This window comes from Giraffa tippelskirchi, chromosome 5 (assembly GCF_054371585.1).
Source record: "Giraffa tippelskirchi isolate mGirTip1 chromosome 5, T2T-mGirTip1v1.2.pri, whole genome shotgun sequence".
In the NCBI taxonomy this organism is placed as follows: domain Eukaryota; kingdom Metazoa; phylum Chordata; class Mammalia; order Artiodactyla; family Giraffidae; genus Giraffa; species Giraffa tippelskirchi.
Window position 1 is genome coordinate 122,738,010 of NC_137279.1, and position 20,186 is coordinate 122,758,195.

The window sequence follows — 20,186 nt, forward strand, 5'->3', positions numbered from 1 at the left end:
CAAAGGAATATTGAAGATGCATGTGGAAGGGCAAAAGATGATATTTCTACATTAATCAGTCATTTAATGTGTATATTAAAGAATCACACATTCATATATGTATGTGATCTTAAATGTGTATAAGTAAGTTAATCTAAATATCATAACTAAAAATTTGACATTGGATAAAAATCTTGTCTGCTGGTGTGGAATCATCTTTGGGAAATTTGTGCCAGGGTAACCTTACATGTGCATTTCACATGTAATGTGGCATGACTGTATGTGGCACACATGCATGCCCCTGTTGTATCCTCATTAATGGAATATGAAGAATGTGTCCAGCATTTTCCTGGTGCAAGGGGCTATAATAGATCTTTTAATGCATTAGAGATTTGTTCTGAATGCATTTTTTTGTCCTTTCTCTTACTCATTTTAGATTAAAAGCTTCTCCATCAAAGGGTTTCAGTAGCAACAGAACCCGCCTCCAGGAAGGACAGAACCTCTGCAAGTTTGCAGTTTATTTTGAAACTGTACCTGGGGATCCAAAACTCTTAGCCTCCTGCCCAGCCACACTGCTACTGAGAACCACTGACATACACTGTGCCTCCTTAACTCATTTCACATTCTCTTCTTTTTTTTTTTCACTGAGAGATAAGCAAGGCAGGTCAATTTACTCTAAAATTCATACCATTAAAACTGCCAGCTCACTATCACAGGATATTTCAAATCACCAATAATGTCCTGTGGCAGGCATGGCAACAAGACTTTACATTGAGTAAAAACTCTAAATGATCCTTATTAGTCATCTGAAGCATGTTGATAAGGAACTTTTCAGATGTTACCTTAGAATATAGTTTTCAAGTTACTGGCATAATTTCTGGAGTCCTGCTTCGACAACCTCTACACATGCAATATTGAGCCAGTAACTTTTCTCTGTACCTCAGTTTTCACATTTGTAAAATGAGCAAAGTTATACTATCTACCTCATTGCATTGTGTGAGACTTAAATTATCATCATCTTCATCCATTAGTTTTAATATAACATACTGACTTGGTTAAAATAAAATTCTATATAATAATTCCCTGAAAGAAGGAAAAAAAGAATTTCAGCTTTCTGAAATCACAGCTCTACATGCTCCAAATGTGCTTCCAAGTTACAATTTCTGATTTATTGTGATTCTAAATATATATATTTTTGGAAAGTATTTAAAAAAAAAATCACTAGATTCTTAAAATTCCTTTTTTGTTTTGGTCTTTGTAGAATATAATTATTATCTGCCTAACAGACTTCAAACCAAAGTCTTCAAACCATCTATTAGGGGGGAAAAAAGTATTTATAAGAGACCAGGGAGTACAGTGCCAGGTTATAGTTCTGGTTCTATTATTTAACTAACTGTACAACTGTGGATAAATCACTTAACTTTTCTGATCAAAATCTCCCTACTACCACCTTGGTTTATGCCATCCTCATCTCCTTCCTATTGCACTGGACTCAACAGTCTTTGCTTCCCATGCAAGAAACAAAGTGAGCACTTGAAAGCAACTGTGAGTTCTTCCTTTCCCCTTTCACTTCCCGAACAATTCAGTCCTAAAGCTTATTTGGTAATGCAGAGCAAGGATGGTACCCATGCTGGTGGAGGAAGGGAGGCAAAGGCATGGTGGCCCAGAGCAGGATGTGAAGGTGTGAGGAAGATGATAAGGCCGTCCCTGAAAAGAGTGGTCCGGAATGGGAAGTAACAGCCCAGTCATGGGGAGAAGGGTGCATACTCCACGGGGGCAGCATGGGGAGCCGAGGCCAACATGGAACAAGATCCTAGAGTAGAAAAGAGGATGCTCCTCTCCCCTGAGGTTGTGGTCCAGCGGGGTGAGGTGAGGAGTACCTCCACTTAGGAAAGAAGATGACATGAGCTATGCAAGATTGTTTACAAACAGAAAATCAAGCAAATAAGTTGATATGTAAAGGATAATGACAGTCTGTTTCTCATAGTCAGAAAAGGAACTACAAATATGGAAAGAAAGAAAACTAGAATGAACTCTCATGATACCAGGTTTAAGTTGGAAGTTTTGGTATGAAATTATTGTTTTTAATATATATAAACAAACAATTCAATACAGAAACAAAAATGTGTGATTATATAGAAATGTTTTGTATCTATGTCCACTCAGATCTCAGAATAATGATATTTAAAAAGCAATGAACATATCTAATGCCAAGATATTAATACTATGTCCTAAACATAATTTTTTTCCACAAATACTAACCGGGGCTTATTAGAGAAATGGCTGATTCTAGGGCTCAGGCAAGAAAAGTGCAAGAAGAGCCTAGAATGTCTTGTTGTACCAGAAAGAAGCAAGCAAGAATGATGGGAGTGTGTCATAAGATAATAAAAATGTTCGAAGATGGTGCCATTCGCCAAACTGGTCCTACTAGTCAAACAGGCAATTAATGTATCAAAATACATAGGGATAGTAATGGACTAAAATCCACTGACTGAAACAGAAAACCACACACACATACACTCACACAAACATATCAATTTAAAGATTAAAGTAAGGTAAGGAATGAAATAATTATACAGCCTCAAAGTTGCACCCCACAAAATGTTTACTACTTATAAAGGGAAAGGAGTCATTTTACAATGGAGAAGCTAGGCACACATCACCTTAACCAGGTGGAACCAAAGAGTATACTGTTCAGTTCAGTTCAGTCACTCAGTCGTGTCCGACTCTTTGCAACCTCATGGAAGGCCTCCCTGTCCATCACCAACTCCCAGAGTTTACCCAAACCGATGTCCATTGAGTCAGTGATGTCATCCAACCATCTCACCCTCTGTCATCCCCTTCTCCTCCTGCCCTCAATCCTTCCCAGTATCTGGATCTTTTCAAATGAGTCAGCTCTTCGCATCAGGTGGCCAAATATTGGAGTTTCAGCTTCAACATCAGTCCTTCCAATGAACACTCAGGACTGATCTCCTTTAGGATGGACGGGTTGGATCTCCTTGCAGTCCAAGAGACTGTCAAGAGTCTTCTCCAACACCACAGTACAAAAGCATCAATTCTTCGGCACTCAGCTTTCTTTATACTCCAACTCTCACATCCATACATGACTATTGGAAAAACCATAGCCTCGACTAGATGGACCTTTGCTGGCAAAGTAGTATCTCTGCTTTTCAATATGCTATCTAGGTTGGTCATAACTTTCCTTCCAACGAGTAAGTGTCTTTTAATTTCATGGCTGCAATCACCATCTGCAGTGATTTTGGAGTCCAAAGAAATAAAGTCTGACATTGTTTTCCCATCTATTTCCCATGAAGTGATGGGACTGGATGCCATGATATTAGTTTTCTGAATGTTGAGCTTTAAGCCAACTTTTTCACTCTCCTCTTTCACTTTTATCAAGAGGCTCTTTACTTCACTTTCTGCCATAAGGGTGGTGTCATCTGCATATCTGAGGTTACTGCTATTTCTCCCAGCAGTCTTGATTCCAGCCCGTGCTTCATCCAGCACAATGTTTCTCATGATGTACTCTGCATATGAGTTAAATAAACAGGGTGACAATAAACAGCCTTGACGTACTCCTTTTCCTATTTGGAGGCAGTCTGTTGTTCCATGCCCAGTTCTATCTGTTGCTTCCTGACCTGCATACAGGTTTCTCAAGAGACAGGTCAGGTGGTCTGGTATGCCCATCTCTTTCAGAATTGTCCACAGTTTGCTGTGATCCACACAGTCGAAGGCTTTGGCATAGTCAATAAAGCAGAAATAGATGTTTTTCTGAAACTCTCTTGCTTTTTCGATGATCCAGTGGATGTTGGATCAATTCGATCTCTGGTTCCTCTGCCTTTTCTAAATCCAGCTTGAACATCTGGAAGTTCATGGTTCACATATTGCTGAAGCCTGGCTTGCAGAATTTTGATCATTACTTTTCTAGCATGTGAGATGAGTGCAATTGTGCGGTAGTTTGAGCATTTTTTGGCATTGCCTTTCTTTGTTCATGGGACAAATAAATATCATGTGCTATCGAACACATAGATCATAGCATCACTTGAATAATATTCCTGTCAAATACTGACAATTTAATCATAAGTATCAAACAAGTTACTGTAACTGGCCTGCAATCTTCAGCATAAATGGTCACAAAAGTCAAGGGAGGGAATTCACAACTCTTGGCTGATTGACAATCTAGGCCTCAATTTTCTCATCTAGAAAAATGAGACTCAAGTATGCCTACCTTATAGTATTATTCATTGTATGCATGTGTGCATGCTAATTCGCTTCAGTGTGTCTGACTCTTTGCAGCCCTATGGACCAGGCTCCTCTGCCCATGAGATTCTCCAGGCAAGAATACTGAAGTGAGTTTCTATTTCCTCTTCCAAGTGATAATAAATGTAAACTATTGGCACAGTGCCTGTCATATAATAGGTACTAAACAAATGCTAAATATGCTTCAGAAAGGAAAGCAAGAGAGAGAGTCTAGAAACTCTTTGAAAATTGAATGGAACTTTGATTGGGGCATTCCCCACTAAGTTTGCTTCCCTACTGACTAAGATTTAGTAGGAAGAAAAAGTTTACTCTCCAAAATCTAGAAATATAATAAATCAAAATGCAGTTAATTTAGTCATATGGCACTGTACTAGAAGAGAATTGCTAGTTCTTTAGAAATAGGATTTTTTTTTAATTTTTAGAAGTATTATTTAAAAACGATTCATACTTTAAATAATGTTTTATGATACCATTACATATTTTATATTAGTCTTTTATACTTTCTTCTTCTAACTTAACAAAATTTTTACTGACACAAGTTCTAGATTTATAAACATTAATTCTTCAAAAAAAGTTTCTTCAAAGTAAGCATTATTTCTGCATGTTCATGGGTAAAGAATACTAAATGTCTGATTAAAGTCACAAGTTAAGTAAAAGCAAATCAAAGCCCTCTCCAGGCTTCAGACTCCCAGTGTGTTCCTGCTCTAAGCATAATCAAATATTTAGGGCTGGGAGTGAAAGAGATATGTAAGATAGACCCTGAGGACACATTTCTTATTAACAAAAAGTCGAAATTAAAAGGAAATTGAATCTATTTTGAGTTTCTATATGGGACAGCTGTTTAAACTATTATATCTATGGTAGGCAGAACTCCACAAACCAAACCACAAATCCACAAGGACACTATAAGTAGAATTTCTTAAATCCTGAGAAGAAATGACTGGAATTTTAAACTATTCCTTTTACTTACCCATCTGTTATTTTTCTGTTGCAGTCAAGACAGTGGGGAGGAAAAAAAAACGTTCCTACAGAAAGACACAGAGCTTACAACCCTCCCTTAGAAAGTCATTTACCATAATGTTCCCCTGCCTCTCTTATGGTACAGTATTTCATTTTCTCCACCATCAACTCCATCCACCCTCACCCACCACAAAGGTACATAGGCCTTATTCATCAAGACTATAAGTTTATATATTCCATTTTCAAATCAGTAAACCTTAATAATGCAATAACTTCCCTAAGCAAATTTCACAGGTAAAAATTTTGGAAGTAGTACAATTTTTTCACTTCACCATCAGACATCTCCTGGCTAATTTTCTGGGTTAACACAGTTAACACAAGTAGTTTGATGTTCAAGTTTGTGTTCACATCAGATATGCTGGGATTGGACAATTCTTTAAAAAATAAGAACACATTTTGGAGGTGGGAGGTCAAAAATATGTTTTAAAAAGTGTGATGTTTGAAATTATCTGGAACATTTTACTTCAGTCATTAAATTTATTTCTGCTCTGTGTTAGATTTAAAATGGCTTCCAAAACTAAAACTAGATCCTACAACTAGTTTAAAGGAGCGGCGAGCTGCAGCTGAGCGGTGCTGGAGCCGCTGGAGCGGTGGAGAGGAGATACCCCACGTCCAAGGTCAAAGAAACCACAGCAAGATGAGAGTAGGGGTGAATTCGCATTTAGAATCAAACCCCATTCCCACCAGAGATGCTAAGAGGGCTCAAACAAACCTTGTGCTCACCAGGACCCAGGGACCCCACAGAGATTGAGACAGAAATGTGTTTGAGCGTCTCCTGTGGAGGTACAGGTCAGCAGCAGACTGCCTCAGGGACAGGGGCAATGGGTGCAGCAGACTTGGGTATGGCATAAGCCCTCTTGAAGGAGGTCGCCATTAATCCCACCATAGAGCTGCCAAAACTTACACAGGACTGGGAAATAGACTCTTGGAGGGCACAAACAGAAACTTGTGCACCAGGATCCAGGAGAAAGGAGCAGTTACCCCACAAGAGACTGACCCAGACTTGCCTGTGAATATCCAGGAGTCTCCAGCAGAGGTGTGGGTTGGCAGTGTAGCAGTACATGCATGTGATCTTTTGAAGAAGGTCACCACTATCTTCATTACCTCCACCATAGTTTGGCCCCAGGTAAACAGCAGGGAGGGAAAACAGCTCCACCCATCAACAGAAAATTGGATCAAAGATTTACTGAGCCTGGCCCATCAGAACAAGACCCAGTTTCCCCCTCAGTCAGTCTCTCCCATCAGGAAGCTTCCATAAGCCTCTTATCCTTCTCCATCAGAGGGCAAACTGAAAACCACAATCACAGAAAACTAACCAATCTAATCACCGAGTTAGACCACAGCCTTGTCTAAGTCAATGAAACTATGAGATATGTCCTGTAGGGCCACCCAAGACGGACAGGTCTTGGTGGAGAGTTCTGACAAAATGTGGTCCACTGGAGAAGGGAATGGCAAACCACTTCAGTATTCCTGCCTTGAGAACCCCATGAACAGTATTTCATAGACAAAAGGATAGGACACTAAAACATGAACTCCCCAGGTCGGTAGGTGCCCAATATGCTACTGGAGATCAGTGGAAAAATAACTCCAGAAAGAATGAAGAGATGGAGTCAAAGCAAAAACAACACCTAGTTGTGGATGTGACTGGTGATGGAAGCAAGGTCTGATGCTGTAAAGAGCAATATTGCATAGGAAACTGGAATGTTAGGTCCATGAATCAAGGCAAATGGGAAGTGCTCAAACAGGAGATGGCAAGAGTGAACATCAACATTTTAGGAATCAGCGAACTAAAATGGACTGGAATAGGTGAATTTAACTCAGATGACCATTATATCTACTACTGTGGGCAAGAATTCCTTAGAAGAAATGGAGTAGCCATCATAGTCAACAAAAGAGTCTGAAACACAGGGCCTAGATGCAACCTCAAAAACGACAGAATGATCTCTGTTCATTTTCGAGGCAAACAATTCAATATCACAGTAATCCAAGTCTATGCCCCGACCAGTAACGCTGAAGAAGCTGAAGTTGAATGGTTCTATGAAGACCTACAACACCTTTTAGAACTAACACCCAAAAACGATGTCCTTCTCATTACAGGGGACTGGAATGCAAAAGGAGGAAGTCAAGAAACACCTGGAGCAACAGGCAAATTTGGCCTTGGAGTACAGAATGAAGCAGAGAAAAGGCTAATAGAGTTTTGCCAAGAGAACACACTGGTCATAGCAAATATCCTCTTCCAGCAACACAAGAGAAGACTCTACACATGGACATCACCAGATGGTCAACACCGAAATGAGATTGATTATATTATTTGCAGGCAAAGATGGAGAAGCTCTATACAATCAGCAAAAACAAGACCAGGAGCTGACTGTGGCTCAGATCATGAACTCCAGATTACCAAATTCAGACTTAAATTGAAGAAAGTAGGGAAAACCACTAGACCATTCAGGTATGGACCTAAATCAAACCCCTTACAATTAAACAGTGGAAGTTAGAAATAGATTTAAAGGATTAGATCTGATAGACAGAGTGCCTGAAGAACTATGGACAGAGGTTCCTGACATTGTACATCCCCAAGAAAAAGAAATGCAAAAGAGCAAAATGGCTGTCTGAGGAGGCCTTGCAAATAGCTGTGAAAAGAAGAGAAGCAAAAAGCAAAGGAGAAAAGGAAAGATGTATCCATTTGAATTCAGAGTTCCAAAGATAGCAAGGAGAGATAAGAAAGCCTTCCTCAGTAATCAGTGCAAACAAATAAGAGGAAAACAATAGAATGGGAAAGACGAGAGATTTCTTCAAGAAAATTATAAATGAGGGAACATTTCACGCAAATATGGGCACAATAAAGGACAGAAATGGTATAGACCTAACAGAAGCAGAAGATATGAAGAAACGGTGGCAAGAATACATAGAAGAACTGTACAAAAAAGATCTTCACGACCCAGATAATCACGATGGTGTGATCACTCACCTAGAACCAGACATCCTGGAACGTGAAGTCAAGTGGGCCTTAGGAAGCATCACTACGAACAGAGCTAGTGGAGGTGATGGAATTCCAGTTGAGCTATTTCAAATCCTCAAAGGTGATGCTGTGAAAGTGCTGCACTCGATATGCCAGCAAATCTGGAAAACTCAGCAGTGGCCACAGGACTGGAAAAGGTCAGTTTTCATTCCAATCCCAAAGAAAGGCAATGCCAAAGAATGCTCAAACTACTGCACAATTGCACTCATCTCACACACTAGTAAAGTAATGCTTAAAATTCTCCAAGCCAGGCTTCAACAATACATGAACCGTGAACTTCCAGATGTTCCAGCTGGATTCAGAAAAGTTAAGAGGAACCAGAGATCGAATTGCCAACATCTGCTGGATCATCAAAAAAGCAAGAGAGTTTCAGAAAAACATCTATTTCTGCTTTATTGACTATGCCAAAACCTTTGACTGTGTGGATCACAGCAAACTGTGGACAATTCTGAAAGAGATGGGAATACCAGACCACCTGACCTGCCTCTTGAGAAACCTGTATGCAGGTCAAGAAGCAACAGATAAAACTAGACATGGAACAACAGACTGGTTCCAAATGGGGAAAGGAGTACGTCAAAGCTGTATATTGTCACCCTGCTTATTTAACTCATATGCAGATTATGTCATGAGAAACACTGGGCTAGATGAAGCACAAGCTGGATCAAGACTGCTGGGAGAAATATCAATAACCTCAGATATGCAGATGACACCACCCTTATAGCAGAAGGTGAAGAAGAACTAAAGAGCCTTTTGATGAAAGTGAAAGAGGAGAGTGAAAAAGTTGGCTTAAAGCTCAACATTCAGAAAACTAAGATCATGGCATCCAGTCCCATCACTTTACGGGAAATAGATGGGGAAACAATGGAAGCAGTGACAGACTTTATATTCTTGGGCTCCAAAATCACTGCAGATGGTAACTGAAGCCATGAAATTAAAAGACACTTACTCCTTGGAAGAAAAACTATGACCAACCTTGAAAGCATACTAAAAAGCAGAGACATTACTTTGCCAACAAAGGTTTGTCTAGTCAAGGCTATGGTTTTTCCAGTAGTCATGTATGGATGTGAGAATTGGACTATAAAGAAAGCTGAGCACTGAAGAATTGATGCTTTTGAACTGTGGTGTTGGAGAAGACTCTTGAGAGTCCCTTGGACTGCAAGGAGATCCAACCCGTCCATCCTAAAGGAGATCAGTCCTGAGTGTTCCTTGGAAGGACTGATGTTTACGCTGAAACTCCAATATTTTGCCCACCTGATGCGAAGAGCTTACTCATCTGAAAAGACCCTGATGCTGGGAAAGATTGAAGGTGGAAGAAGGGGATGACAGAGGATGAGATGGTTGGATGGCATCACCAACTCAATGGACATGAGTTTGGGTAAACTCTGGGAGTTGCTGATGGACAGGGAGGCTGGCATGCTGCAGTCCATGGAGTCACAAAGAGTCAGACATGACTGAGCAACTGAACTGAACTGAACTGAAGTAGATAAAGACAATAGCACAAAGGGAAAACAAAAGTAGGGGAAAACAAGGTCAAGCCAGGGGTGAGTTAGAAACACAAAACACACTGGCCAGATAGAAGTGGATCAGAATTGGGGTTCTCAACATTTTAGAAACTAATGTAAAGAGTGGGATAAAAAGTGTGCTAGGAATAGGTATAAAACCCAAGATGTACACACACTGAAAACAAGTTAATGGCTCCAGAGAAATTAAATCCTATTGCTGGTGCTGATACATAAATGAAACTTTTCTCAGGGGTCCTCATAAAGGAAAACTTAATTAGAAAGTAGTCAGCGATGCTGACGCTTATAATAAAGAGATTTATGGTTCTCTTTTATAAAATGTCCTTTATTACAAATCAATGGTACAGTACCAAATGCTGTTTAGTAAAACAACTGTTTGGAGTAAAAATCACAAACTTTTCAAGGGTCAGTATACATTCATATACACCTTAAATTATAATTGAATTGCCTAGTGATCAGGTGGGGCAACGGGAGCAGTCACTATTCAAGATAATTACTATATTATTTTTTTTTAAGCAATATAAAGATCTAACAAGCAGGATTACAGTTACCACTTTTCAAACTTTGAATGAGACATCCAATATATATTTCAAATACAAAATATTTACAATCCACCTAGCTAGGTACTGCACTCATAGTATTCACAGGCTGATTTAACGACACTCTAAGGAAGGTATTACCCACAACTTTTATAGTTGAGGAAACTAAAGCAAGAAGAATGCAAGTAACTTGCTGTAAACTACAAAGGCTCACAATGCTATGGCTAAAATCACATGCAGTTCTACAACTGGGCTTAAGATCTTTTATTAAACACTTTTCAGATACTGCTCTACTTGCAATGCCATGAGATAAACAACAGAGGAGAAAAGTAACCTGGTAAAATTCCAAATAAAGATCTCAGGCTCAACAGGTTCTTATACATAGAACTGACATGATTCTTTGCTTTTTAATCAAATACTTATTATTACCCTCTACAAGTTTATGTAAATAACATGGATTTTTTTTTTTTTTTTCCAGCCATTTGAACCAATGAAGCCCTGAATGAGAGGCCTGCCAGTGATGGTTCAGAGGGAGAAGGATTCTAGGCACTGCCTGGTACTTTGTTCTGGGAGGAGAGGCTACTGAGGGCTTTCATCACTCATTCACCCAAATTCCCAACCAGTAGTGTGTCTACACGGAGAAGGCAATGGCAACCCACTCCAGTATTCTTGCCTGGAGAATCCCATGGACAGAGGAGCCTGATGGGCTGCAGTCCATGGGGTCGCTAAGAGTCGGACACGACTGAGCGACTTCCCTTTCACTTTTCACTTTCATGCATTGGAGAAGGAAATGGCAACCCACTCCAGTGTTCTTGCTTGGAGAATCCCAGGGACGGGGGAGCCTAGTGGGCTGCCGTCTATGGGGTTGCAGAGAGTCGGACACGACTGAAGCGACTTAGCAGCAGCAGCAGCAGCAGCAGTGTGTCTACAACTCCAATGTACAGCTACACTGTGTATGTGAAGCACATATTTATTAACTATTTACTTTAAATCCATTCCACATTCTCCCTCTTACTACATGTAAGAGCCCCAGTTTGTTTGTTTTTATTTTTTAGGTATTTGCATCAGAGGGCAGCTTCAAGCTGGTCTAATTCAGTACTGATGGTCACATTTCTACTCCAAAACACTAGTTTGATCATGGACTCACCATGAGATGTGAGAAAAAGTCTGCTGGATATCTTCTAGGATAAACCGATAAAAGGAAACATACAAAAAGAAAGTCCTTTCTTCTTTCACTGGATAGCATCATGTCTTTCACTGCTGTGTGAGTCTGTATATATGTACCTATGCATATCATCTGTGTGCATGAGAAATCCATGTAAAAGCAAATAGACACAAAAGAAGCAGGGAGAGAAAAATAGACACTAGAAAATGAGGCCTATAGAAAGGAATAAATTTGTTAAAAAATCAGGGAGAGAAGTGAAATAACAAATATCCAAGAAAAGGTAGAGCCAACCTCTGCCCTGACTATGAAAAAAAAAAAAAAGCTATGTCAATGTTATTTCTTTAAAGTTTAAAAAGCATTTAGTATAGTATCGAGAACATTTCAAGATTAATAACCACAATTTGAGGATGGGAGTAAAAAACTGGTTCAAAAATAGCAACTCACACGAAGCAAGGACCAGATTAAATAAATTTGGTGTCTGTTTGTATCTTCTGAGTGTGGCTATATGCAAATCCAAACTGTAATGATCTTATGAAAATGCATTTTTTATTTTTGCTCACATAAATATACTGCTAAACGGCTATGGCATTATATCTAGATCCAACTCTCAGATTCCATGCACATATTGCTAAATGTCAAATGTATTCATATTCATTTATATTTGAATGCTGCTTTGAGTGGCAAACTATAAATCATCCATTCAAAAATAAAAATAAAAATAAAATGGATATGCAGCATTATTTAGCAGCACAGATGAACCTTATTTATCTTACAGTTAAACCGTGAAATGAATAAGCATTTTCAAACAGAAGCTCTGACTCTGAAAACTTCTAACTAAACTGAAAAAACCACAAGTTCCTCCAAATATTTGAGCTTTCCTCAAAATCTCAGTTACTGTTATACCTTCATCTTCACAGGCAGAGATTTCCTTACTTTGACTGAATATCTGTTTTTTTAATATCTTCTTTATCACAGCATATAACTCTCAATGTCTATCAAAATATCTTATTATCTACACTTACCGTATTCTGTATCAAATTGTTTTACAAACACCTCATAAACAGAGAAGTGATTAAAAAAGTTGAATGACCCTAAGTAAATCTGTTTGAAAGTGAAAATGCAAGTCTCTCAGTCATGTCTGACTCTTTGCAACCCCATGGACTATACAGTCTATGGAATTCTCCAGGCCAGAATACTGGAGTGGGTAGCTTTTCCCTTCTCCAGGGGATCTTCCCAACCCAAGGATCGAACCAAGGTCTCCCACATTGCAGGTGGGTTCTTTACCAGCTGAGCCACAAGGAAAGCCCAAGTAAATCTGTTTAGTTCATCTTATCGGTCAAATTATCTACCACCAGCCAAAGCTATATAAATTCCCTTTCCTTCTCATAACTAGCCATCTCATCTATGATTTTTGTTGTTGTTGTTGGGATATATCACGGCTCCGTCCTGTGAAGTCCTGGGGCCTCTTTTACTCATGCTTTAGTGATCTGAACAAATGTCATGGCTTTAACTACAACTTATCTGCTAGTAATTCCCAGCTGGGTCCCTCCCTGACCTCCGGATTTTTATACAAATTTCCATATGTCCCTGCTCAACACCTCACCTGGGTTATCTCCAGGCACACCAACTTCATACACTCAGATCTGATTTACTCACTTTCTCCATGTTCTTCCCAAAGTCTTTGCCATTTCAGTGCCAACACTTAACTCCCACTTGCTTGGTTCGAAAACTGTGGTAAAATCCTCATTCACTCACAATTCATAGTGCAATAAATAGCAAGCAAGAGCTCTATCTGCAAAATATCCTCAGAATCTGAACACTCCACACTACTTCTACCCGGTCCAAGCTAGGGTGTGCCCTGGGATTGGAAGAGCTAGTCTCCAGCTCTGGCCTCCCATTCCATGCACACTCCATATATGCATTACCTTTTGTCTTTCCCAAGCACGGTAGTCATTTTAGAACGTCTCACCATGTCACTCCTCTGTTCCACTGTCGTCTTCCTAACTCGTTGAGACCAAATCTTATAATCTTACATGATCTGACCCCTGCTTATCTCTCCAACCTTGGTTCCCAGAGCTCTTCTGCATCCTCATTCCACTCCAGCAACACTGATCTCCTTGCTTTGCAGGAAACACGCAGGCATAATTCCACTTTGCACATACTGTCCCCATTGCCTGACATGTTCTTCTGCCAGGTATTCACAGAGCTCAAGACCTCAACTTTCTGGGGTTTTACATAAACAGCTTCTTGGTAAGACCTTTCCTGACCCCTAATTTTAAATCATACTGCTCCCCAACACTGCCTCTTCTCCACACTTATCATATATGAAAATACACTATAAATTTTATTTGTTGCTTTTGTCTCTGTCTCTAGAATTTAGGACTCATGAGGGTCTTTCTTGACCATTTTCTCCCTAGTGCTTGGATTAGTGTCTCTTATATGTTAGGTACCCAACAACATTTGATAAACTGTTTCACTGAATATTCTGCCTTAAATGTCTCGTCATGACATAAAGTTGCACATCTCCAATTTTCTTCTTCCCTTGTATGCTACAGTTCAGTTTATTGAGCCACAACCTGCTTTCCTTACAAGCTAGAAATGTCAAGGGTCACTAAGAACTTGAAACAAGGGCCACCCTCATTCTTTAAGTGCTTCAGATTCTATCTCCCACCTACGTCTCTCTCAAATTTGTCTTCTCAGCAACTCTGCAACCACCGCTTCAGTTCAGGCACTTGCTGGAACCACATTCTCAAGGATAAAGCCCATATGCTTCATCCTGACAAGTAAGGCTCCTTTCTGATCTGACTGCAACCTACCTTTAGAGCCACATCCTGCAACAGGATTCTTCTGCACCACATTCTCCAGCACCCTGCTCACTACACATCAATCAGGGTTCCTCACACTTGTTTCAGCTTTTACTACTTTTCACAATAGCCACTCACTAGTCTTCAAGGAACAATTCCTTACTCATTTTACAGGACCCAACTCAAGTGTTAAACTTTTGTAAAGCCATCAAAATAACTACAGCTAACAACCACTGAGTGCTTTCTAGTCATATGATCCAAATAACTGACTTGCATTTTATCAGTGAATCCTTAACAAGGCTATTAGAAAAGCACTAATAATCTCCCCCTTTATACAAGATAAATTGAGGCTTTAAAATGTTAGGAAATGTGTCTTAAGATTTAATAAGCAAATAAGACAGGATTTGATCCTAAGTCTATCTAACCCCAAAGTCTAAATGACAAAAACACTAAATGAACAGCTGAACTGACCTTCACATGAGTATTCTAGTCTTTATTAAGTTGAGGTCATTTTGAAACCATTAATTTTATTGTTGTGAGACAAGAAGTACAAACCACAGCTCTAAGCAGCAGCCACTTTATAACTACCCAGGTAATAAATCAAGGAATTCACTCTAAAACATTATTTTGGTTTTCAGGAAAGCATATAATTTTTGTGGGCATATTTATGTGATGAGAAAAACTAATAATAATGCCATAATTGTCAGTTTATAGCACATACAAAGTTATAGGGAAGATAAAAGACAAGAGCCTTGCATTCACATGGCACGTAGCCCACATAAAGACCATCTGATATGTCTAACATGACCTCTGGAATGTTAGTTACATCAGGGCTCTATTTCCACCCAATAATTATAACTCCCCTAGTCTTTGCCCTCGTTGGCAGAGCTTCATTTCACTATCCTTCGCATTATGAGCTGCTTTGTTGGGTTTGCATATAGCATCCCACCCAAAGGTGACTTTGATGGAGCCTCTGAAGGCATCCCCAGCAGGTCTCCATAGAAATGGCCCCAGGGTTGTCTCCAAAGTGGCCCTGCTTGAGTTGCCATGGTAAACAACCAGGATAGATTGCTCTATTCAGTTCTCTGCCAGGGTCGCCATGGTGACTGCAAAGGAGGGCTCCTTAAAAGGACCTCACAAGGGTACGTTTCCATGGTGACCCTATCCTGCATATTTCTAAGCAACTTCCCTTTGGTTGTTCTGTGACCAATCACAGCAGGTTCATTTTGAGAGTAACCCTGGAAGGCTGCTTCCAAAGATATCATCATAACATAGGTATTTCAAAGTGAGGTCTATAAACAAACAAACGACATGAAAATGTAAGTGGAACCATTCACAAATCATCAAATTAGTGCCTGTGCATTTTAGGATCTGTTTTTGATATGTGACAAAAAAGTACTCGTAATGTCTTTGTTAAACATCTCTGTTTCAAATCTTAATAAAAATTATCCTACAGAATAATACAAATAATTAAAGTTCCAAATTTCTCCAATCTCACAGCATAGAATCTAACTAGGTAAAAAATACTTTATAGTGGACACATCTCTCTCTCACACACACACAATGAAAGCAAAAATACAGATGGCTCATCAGGTTATAACGGGATATCAAGGAAATTTTTATAGAGCAAAAAGACAAAATATTTGCAAGTCAAATGAAAAGAAAAAATGTGTTTTTTAGTTGAGTTGGGAAAGCCTAGCCATATTGGGGCCTAAGCTATTTTTTCCTGTATTTCTGTGGTTGGAACAATCCCAACTACTCTTCCTTTCAATTTAAAATATGAATATAAGCCATTCTGAACAGATGCTTGGTTTTTAAGCCACTTTACTATTCTCCTGAAACTTTAAAATACTGTACTTTTTTCTAGTATCTAGTCAAGGGCAAATTTTTATCTAATCATAAACTTCAACATCTCATGAATTTAAATATCTTTAAAAACTATTTAACAAGTTAAAAAATTCTACAGTTCCAATGATACATTTATAATTTTGTATTACATGTGCTCACCCATTTTTGTTCCTTCCAGTTGATCTTTTAAGTTAAAATATATATATATTCCTTATTGTAGAGTTTCCCAAGTGGTGCAGTGGTAAAGAATCAGCTTACCAATGCAGGACATGCAAGAGACAAGTGTTCAATCCCTGGGTTGGGAAGATCCCCTGGAGCAGGAGATGGCAACCCACTCCAGTATTCTTGCCTGGAAAACTTCAAGGACAGAGGAGCCTTGTGGGCTGCAGTCCATGGGGTTGCAAGGGGTCAGACATGACCGAGCAACTGAGCACATCCTTTATTGTATTGAAAAGGCTAATCTTGGTTTTCCTCTTTTTTCTCCTCTGTTGAGGTTATAGCAAATGATTTTCCCCTCAAGCACTGGTTTCATCTGTTCTACATTTTGTTTCTCTCTTTCACAGATTCCATCCTCCTACTCTGTCCATAACAGCGCACCACTCCCCATGTTCCATTCAGGAAAATAAACTTGAGTTTGAAAAATAAAGATAGTTAAGAAAGATGAGGATAATTCATAATCATTATTTAGTGAAACCTCAACATTGAACACAAAGTCTGATTTTGTAGAGACATTGTCTCAAGCCTTCAGTATGTTTTACGAATCAGAGCAACCACTGCAATTCTTATTCATTCACAATTATTTATTCATTGTCCACCATGTACCAGGCACTGTTCTTTGGGCTGAGAATGCTTCAGGAAACAATTAAAAAATTCCTACCCTTAAAGTATTTAGATTACGGACAGGGGAAAACAGAAAGAAAGAGAAGATAAAAGGAAGATCAGTAAGACTATCATCTTTTGTGTCAGAAAATTATTAAAGCTAGAGAAAAAATTAGAGCACGGAGGAGAGAGGTAAAGCCCCAAGCCAAGTTGGGATGGGCAGTAATAGTACTATGGATTAACAGGAGGGTTTCAAGGATTCGCCCATTCAGATGACATAAGTGTACTCTAACTTATTAAATTAAAAATAAAATTAGGGACATCTCTTCCATAGAGAATTCAATGAAAGTTAACAGGGTAATGAGCAATTTTTCCTACATTTCTACTTGCTCTCTGAGAGGCAGCATGGTCTGAGGCAGGCAAGTGATCCCATCACCTCCAGTGCTACCACTGTTTCAAGAACTGTACAAATTTGGGCAAGTTACTCTGCCTTTCAAGCCTCTTCCTCAATTTTAAAATGATAACAATTCTGACCGGATAGCATTACTTTGAAAATACACAAAAGCAATAAAGTATAAACACTAACCTATTCTGGGTGAAAATATAATGTCTGAAAATTGCTTTTGAATATTTCAGAAAAAAAAAATGAGGAAAGAGGTTAAAAAAAAACTGGGCAAAATGTTGGGAATTAATGAAACCCAGTGATAGATATATGAGTTTATTATATTATTAGATCTTTTTCTATGTTTAAAAATTTCCATAGAAAAGTATTTTATGGAAAGAATTAAACTTGAAAACAAATATACTTCCTTTGTAAAGATGTTTATAATAACTAAAAAATATATATAAGAACATCAATTTAGCTTATAAAATTTTCTTATAAAACTAGTAAAAAATAGATTTATTTACTGAGTACTTACTAACCATCTGGAACAATGTTAAGTTCTTTTTTCCATACCTTATTCAAACACTCTAATTTTACAAAATTACCTTCATATTTTACTCACTGGAAGAAAAAAATGTAAGACAGAAAGGCAAAAAACCATCTTAAGTTTACAGACTCACATGGTACGCAATGTATAATCAATTTTCGGAAGGAATTTTAGCATCAGTTACTGCATGCTTAAAAACAAGTGTGTAATGGAGCTAATAAAAATCTTAGACAGTGAATTCTACATGATTATAACAAGAAAATTAAAAACTTACCAGATCAGTATCTGCCTTTCTGGACGTCAAAGCTTCAACTTTGGAATCCAGTTCTGCCTGTATTTGGTCTCTTCTTTTCATGACAGCCTTCATATTAAAACACAGGAAGGAAATAGGCTGTACTTTGTTTTAATAATCTTTGTATAGCAAAAATATACATTTGAGAATACAAGTAGCATCCCTTCCCCAGGCCATCAGTCATCTGGGGGGTATAATGCCTTAAAATGTTTTTAATCTCTAAAAGCTAAACAGATAGCAAGTACTTAAAAGAAACTTGTTCATAAATCTTCTATTAGTTTTCCCAATGTACATCTTACTGATTTAAGTATTTTATGTACAAAATGCAAATGTTTTGGTGGTGTACTCTAGGCACGTATAGTTCTTCAAAAAGACCAAAGAATAAAACAAATTAACAACAACAACAACAACAACAACAAAACAGTAGAGGCACTGAAAATACATGCTGTGGTGTAAACTAGTTGCAGTTGTGAAGGCATATGCACCACGCATCTGAAAGTATCTACAATCAGCCTTCTTACTGGGCTCCAAAAGCTAATAGCTAAACAAAGTCAACTACAGCGGGGAATCAAAATGGAAGTATGCATTTACATCTTAAGATTTTATTTTAGCTTAAAATATATAAGTGTCGACCAATTAGCCAAGCTTTTAAGGAAGAAATATGGCCTCTACTCTGACTGATAGGAGTTCCACCTTATTTACTTGAATAATCATGATTTTATGTTTCAGTTAAAACACCCCTGTAAAGGCATTTAAGTACAGAATTCATCTACATCTTTTACAATGTTTTCCATCATTTTACAATGTCTTTCCCTTGGTGACTCACTTTTCTTCTAGACAGTCTACCTGGGCTTTGCCGATGTAAAGACTATTTGTACCCATCTTTCACTGGTTTCCATAGAATTAATTAAATAGTGAAATTGTAATAATGAACACAAGTGGCCTAAACATTTCAAGGCAAAAATAAACTAACTCTGGGTAAGCAAACAGTTCAACCAGGAAGAGTGGAGTTATAGGACGTATAAGAGAAGAACCTTAATGCGGCACAGGTCTTTTGGGTGTTTTCAGAGGAAGAGAAGAACCTAAACCACAAATCAGTTAAATGGAACCAAACAAGCTGGCTCTATAGTATTTGAGTGAAAATTGAGTCATTAAGGATAGAAAGCTGACTTTCCAGGTGGCGCTGGTGGTAAAGAATTTGCCTGCCAATGCAGGAGAGGTAGAGATGAGGGTTTGATCCCTAGGTCAGGAAGATCCCCTGGAGTAGGACATGGCAACCCACTTCAGTATTCTTGCCTGGAGAATCCCTTGGACAAAGGAGCTTGGTGGGCTACAGTCCATGGGGTCACACAGAGTTGGACATGACTGAAGTGACTGAGCACAGCACAGCACACAAGGATAAAAAGCATCCTGAAAATAACTCACCCTAGTTTTGTGCCTGGTGGAATTACTCTTAAACTGTTCAAAAGAGATTAACATCTCTCTTGGCTTCAAAGAAATGAATAGAAAATTCAACTAATTGTCACAAATTCTTTTATATTTACTTCAGTGTTTAATTGTCATTAATGTCAGGAACTCCTTCCTTTTTCTAACCCAAATGGCACATACAATAATTTAGTCCCATTAGGAACTGTTTCCATCAATATGAAATACTGTGCTTCATATAGATAGAAATACTTTAAGTAAGAGGTGGCTTCAGAAGACAACTAGTAAAAACAGCAAAAATCTAATCCTTTTGTCACAGCATATACTTTTAGCATATATTTTAGCTCACACTGAAGAAAATATTCCAATATAAAACAGAAACAGATCTGCAATATAAGTGCTACTGATTATACCCTGGGAACCTACAAAATAATACAATCAAATGAGGACTTATAAAATAATTCAATTCTGGTTGCTAATATCATTTTTCCATACCTTTAACGATACATGATTTAAACTGCATAATTTCCATCTTGACATAATAAAGAGCAAAACACATCTAAT

The 20,186-nt window shown here is 38.4% G+C and overlaps 1 protein-coding gene across 5 annotated transcripts in view; it reads right to left on the reverse strand.

Annotated features, from left to right (window-relative positions):
- The window catches only part of SNX7 (sorting nexin 7), a 135,579-nt gene that overhangs the window by 68,015 nt on the left and 47,378 nt on the right, over positions 1–20,186 (reverse strand). For all 5 annotated transcript variants that reach the window (XM_081485750.1, XM_081485747.1, XM_081485749.1 and 2 more), the window contains one exon: positions 18,180–18,266. In XM_081485750.1, the coding sequence (XP_081341876.1) occupies positions 18,180–18,266 (87 nt within the window). The remainder of the gene's footprint in view (positions 1–18,179; positions 18,267–20,186) is intronic.